This window comes from Ranitomeya imitator, chromosome 3, assembly GCF_032444005.1.
Source record: "Ranitomeya imitator isolate aRanImi1 chromosome 3, aRanImi1.pri, whole genome shotgun sequence".
In the NCBI taxonomy this organism is placed as follows: Eukaryota; Metazoa; Chordata; class Amphibia; order Anura; family Dendrobatidae; genus Ranitomeya; species Ranitomeya imitator.
In genome coordinates, this window is record NC_091284.1 from 826,986,383 (window position 1) to 826,991,930 (window position 5,548).

Below are 5,548 nucleotides of genomic sequence, written 5' to 3' on the forward strand. Positions count from 1 at the left end.
TTAAAATCAAGGCTGGAGCTTTTACATTTTTGGGGCTTGATGGTGGAGTCATTTGCAAGAAGTTTGATGGTTAGGTGTGTTTAGGGGCATAATCTAAGAACAAGTGCAGTCAGGGTTGGACTGGCCCACCAGAGAACTGGAGGATCCTCCGGTGGGCCCAGGCACTGACACCTGCTGGCATATTGGCCAGCAGCTGCCTAGGGCCCCCACTGCTCCAGGGGCCCCCCAGCCAGTGAAGTGTCGCTAATAGCGGCACACCCAGCTGCTATGGGGCCCCTGAGCCAAGGGGGGCCCTCCTGGTGCCAGAGAGCAGCAGATGGACAGGAGCTTGTCCCCACTGCTAAGGAGAAATGAATATTCATGCTTCCCCACGCCCCCATGGGCATGGAGAGGCGTGAATACCATTTCACTTTAATGGCGGGCAGCGTTAGCCGCAGGCTGAGGCTGATGGTATGTTTCCACATTCAGGAAACACTGCATGTTTGACGCTGCGTAGAGCCACAGCGTCAAACACGCAGCGTCCAGATGTTACAGCATAGTGGAGGGGATTTCATGAAATCCCGTCTCCACTATGCATTAAAAGACGCATGCGGCATACCCGCTGAAACAGACATGCGGCGCGTCTTTTAAGAACGCAGCATGTCCTTACAATGCTGAAACAACGCAAGAACAACACAGGTGACCTGCCAGTGACCTTAGGTGCAGATTTGGTCAGGACTTTACCTGCGTAAAATCCTGTCCAAATCCTGATGCAATCCTGAACGTGGACACATACCCTAACACTGCCTGCCGCTGCTGCTGCTGAATGGGGGGCCCCGGAGGTGAGTCCCTAAAGGGCAGCGATCCTTGATTGCGATCCCTGCAGCTTGGGACCAGAGCGGAGCTGCAGGGATCCACGGCGTCCTCCTTCCTGCCCGGCACTTCCTGTCTGAATCAGTGCGGCTGGATGATGTCATCATTCAGCGCGGCTGTTTCACAGAGAAAGTTGCCGGGATGTGCTGCGGCTGCTGGGAACGTGCGGAGAGGTGAGTGTGTGTGCCTGCATGTGTACGGCAGTGTGTGTCTGTGTGTTCATCTCTGCCTGCCTGCGTGTGTGTCCCTGCCACCGTGTGTGCAGCTGTGTGCGTGGGGGGAGGCAATGATGATGATGGTGCTGGAGGCAATGATGATGGTGCTGGAGGCAATGATGGTGGTGGGGGCAATGATGATGGTGCTGGAGGCAATGATGGTGGTGGGGGCAATGATGATGGTGCTGGAGGCAATGATGATGGTGGTGGGGGCAATGATGATGTTGTGCTGGAGGCAATGATGATGGTGGTGGGAGCAATGATGATGATGATGGTGGTGGGGGCAATGATGATGATGATGGTGGTGGGGGAGGCAATGATGATGATGGTGGGGGAGACAATGATAGTGGTGGGGGAAGCAATGATGATGGTGGTGGGGCAATGATGATGGTGCTGGAGCCAATGATGATGATGGTGGTGGGGGCAATAATGATGGTGCTGGAGGCAATGATGGTGGTGGGGGCAATGATGATGGTGGTGGGGCAATGATGATGTGCTGGAGACAATGATGATGGTGCTGGAGGCAATGATGATGGTGGTGGGGCAAATATGATGGCGGTGGGGCTATGATGATGATGGTGCTGGAGGCAATGATGGTGGTGGGGCAATGATGATGGTGGTGCAGGAGGCAATGATGATGTGTTGGGGCAATGATGATGGTGGTGGGGCAATGATGATGGTGGTGAGGGAAGCATTGATGATGATGGTGCTGGAGGCAATGATGATGGTGGTGGGGCAATGATGGTGGTGGTGTGGGAGGCAGTGATGATGATGGTGGAGAAGAAAGCAATGATGGTAGTGGTGGAAAGGACAATGGTGGTGGGGGAGAAGGCAATGATGGAGGTGGTAATGAGTACAATGGTGGAGGGGAGAACAATGATGATGGTGGAGGGGGCTGCATTATACCCTTTCAAGGGGGATGCATTATACCCTATGAGGGGGCTACATTATAATTCTGTGGGGGGCTGCATTATTCTCTGAGGGGGCAACATCATACTATATGAGGGGAGCTGCATTATGCCCTATGAGGGGCTACAGTATATTCTATGGGGGGCTGCCTTATGAGGGGTTGGCATTATACTCTGAGGGGGCTACATTATATTTTGTGGAGGGGCTGCATTATATTATATGTGGGGGCTGCATTCTCTCACGTGGCTACATCACACTATATGAGGGGAGCTGCATTATGCCCTATGAGGGAGCTACAGTATATTCTATGGGGGGCTGCCTTATGAGGGGATTGCATTATATTCTGTGGAGGGGCTGCATTATGCCATATGAGGGGTTGTATTATATTTTGTGGGGTGCTGTATTATACCCTTTGAGGGGGGCTGCATTATATTCTATGAGGGAGCTGCATTATATTCTATGGGGGCTGCATTATATTCTGTGGGAGGCTACATTATATTCTATCAGGGGGGCTACCCCAACCCCTGCTACATAATTAAGATGTGTACTACCTTATATTATGCCCTGATATTAGCGTGTTTTACTACACAATTGGTGGTCTTCAATTTATTTCTATGTAGCTACATAGTGGGCCCCAAGAATGATTTTCTCTGGTGAGCCCAAGGTGCTTCAGTCTGACACTAAGTGCCGATATAAGGTAAAAATTCTGGTAACTAGGAGTCAGACACCATAATTCTTTGTCCCAGCCCATATTCTGACAATATGATGAATGTTTGATTAACCAACTAATAAACTATTAAACTAAACTGCCCGAATGACTCTATTCCAGGAGGACTTCTTCAAGGAACATGTTTGGTCGGGAAACTTTTCGTATTCCTTTAGTAACTGGACCTTTGTGAGGATGTCCGTGATACCACCAGCTGTGTTCTGCTTTGGTGTCTTCCTCTACCTTATGGCTGTCATGTTGAAGATCTACGTTACCACACCCAACATTCGGGACAGCGCTCGTTACATCCTGTTTGCCCACATGCTTATCAATGACACTTTGTATCTCCTGGTGGGCTTCCTCTTACTTTTGGCCACTGTGTTTGCTGTAACTTTCCTAGTTCCCGTCTGCTACGTCTTGATTACACTCGGATCATCTACATTCAGAATGACCCCGTACATCTTGATGGCCATGGCCCTGGAACGTTACATATCTGTTTGCTTCCCATTACGACATGTTCAACTGTGTACGGGACCACGGTGTAAAGCCACCGCCATTGTGATCTGGGTGGTAGGACTAGTTCCCTGCGCTGCGGATTTCATTTCACTCGTGACATCAGTGCGCATGGATTTTTTTGCCTCTTATATTAAATGTAACGTGAATTTATTGGAAATTACTGAAATGCAAAAGTCTCTTTGGTCCATCACGCTCATCCTTAGCCTGGCTTTGGGAGTGTTGATAATTCTTTATACTTATGTCAACATCATGGTGGTGGCCTTCAAGATCAGCTCAGAGAAGTCTTCTGCCTACAAGGCATCTCAAACTGTCGTCCTCCACGCATTTCAGCTCCTTCTATATTTTGCTTCTTGGTCTCCACCTTACACAGAGATGAAACACGATGCACATTACATGCGGTTTATTCATTTCTTTGCTCTTACCTGCCTTCCCAGATTTATCAGTCCTGTAATTTATGGACTTAGAGATGAAGTTCTCCGTAAATGTATCTGGAAAGCTTTAGGGTACAGACGTCATTGAGTGTAAATGTGACAGCTGTTTATATTATTAAACTATAGAATATGAGTAGTGTATGTATATAACGGTTGCCAACTGTCCTTACATTTAGGACAGTTCATGAAAACCCGGTGATTTTCTTTGCCGTACATAGTGTCCGGTAGAAAAAAGTACCGTTTGTGAATTTTCCCCCCATTCCTGAAGTTTGTGCCGCGCTTGCACTAAAAAGGTTGCCATGCGCAGTACAAACAGGACATAACCCATCCTCCGCAGTCAACGCTCAGTGTACTTGGCTGGCAGCAAGAGTGGAGAGTCCGGCTCTCCCCAGAGAGGACGCCTGGAAATGCTGAGTGCTAGTGGAGCTGAAGGACCTGACATGACGGTGGGTAGGAGGAGATAGAGGGTGCAGGAAGCTTTGGTGGTTTCCCTGGGAGAAGAAGACACCAAAATGTCAGTGAAGGAGCAGGAGAAGACGAAGAGCGCTGCAAGTCGGTAATGAGCGGCTACAGAGATGAGAGAGCTGGTGTGAAAGATGGGTGCATGGGAGGCAAAGACTGTGTAATAAAGGGGTTCATAGGGGGCACAGACTGTGCAATAAAGGGGTGCACAGTGGGCCCCGACTGTGTAATGGGGCACAGATATCTCTCTATATGTATCACTGCACAGTACCACTTCTCCTGTTCTGTAATGCAATTCTATTGATCTCCTCTAGCTCTTATTCTGGCCATTTTGGAGGGTGGTTTTTAGGGGGCGTGGTATTTAGGGGGTTCTTTAGGGGGTGTTGTATTTAGTGGGTCTTCTTTAGGGGTGTGCTATTTAGGGGTAGTCTTGAGGGGACATATCAAAGGCCGGTAAAAATTTTAGGCCGTTCGTTGTGTCCAGTTGTCCCAAAAATTTTTTTTAGGAGGATCGCAACCCTGATGTGTATCTTGGTTAATTCGGTTTTGTGGGGGAAATCGTGGTTTAGTAGCAAACTGCCCCTTTATCTTAACCTGAAGAGCAAGTTGTTGATGGGACTCAGTCTGACCCCTACACCATGTAAGGAAGCATTTTCACCTTCCTGGAGGTTATAGGAGGTTTCTGAGGTACCTGGGACTATTGCCTCCTCTTTTAGAGATCAAGGAGGACTCACCTTTTTTTTGAAGCCTACCAAACTTAACTGAAATTTTGGCATCTTAGCTGTGTTAGACAATATACAGAACTTCTGTGGGGGGTAATATGCAGCCTCCCCACAGGAGGCTGTATATTTCCTAACATGGCTAAGTCCTCCACTCAGGATGCCTTATCCCCTGATGAGTCCTTGGATGGGATGAAACACATCGGGAGACGGTTAATCCTTTATAATTGGCACCGGGAGATGGTTATTCTTCTATAACTGGCACCTGTAACTTCGACCCATGGGATGGATACCTGCACAATGGCTAGATCCACATGAGTGTCTGAAGACCCCTGCCAAAGATCCTAAGTGTGGACCAGAATTGGGTTTGTTCCAATCTATTATTGATATTTAGTACCCTGCCAGGTCCCTCCACTATATGCCAGTTGTACTGGCATTTAGTAGTCAACTGCAGACAATTGGTGCCTTATTACATCCTAATAATCTGGTTTACAGGCCCTCTTAGGGTTTGTTGTGTCTTGGTACCTTTTAATGGTTTATTAAAAGTTAAGTTTTATCCCCATTATTGCTAAATCTTTCCATGTAAATTCCCTAAAACTACAATTCAGACAAAATCTCGGGCAGAACCACTCACTTATGAGGCAGATGGAGCCACTTTGGACAGGTCTGTTGTGCAATACAGGGACAACCACCAGAGGGCAAGGAAGGGAGCTAACAGGAGCTCACCTCAAGCAAAGA

At 48.3% G+C, this 5,548-nt stretch overlaps 1 protein-coding gene across 1 annotated transcript; it reads left to right on the forward strand.

The window, feature by feature from the left end:
• The first annotated feature begins 2,790 nt into the window (after positions 1–2,790).
• LOC138671801 (odorant receptor 131-2-like) lies at positions 2,791–3,717 on the forward strand. The gene has a single exon (XM_069759937.1). It carries the CDS (start codon positions 2,791–2,793, stop codon positions 3,715–3,717), a length of 927 nt encoding a protein of 308 aa, XP_069616038.1.
• Positions 3,718–5,548: the final 1,831 nt, after the last annotated feature.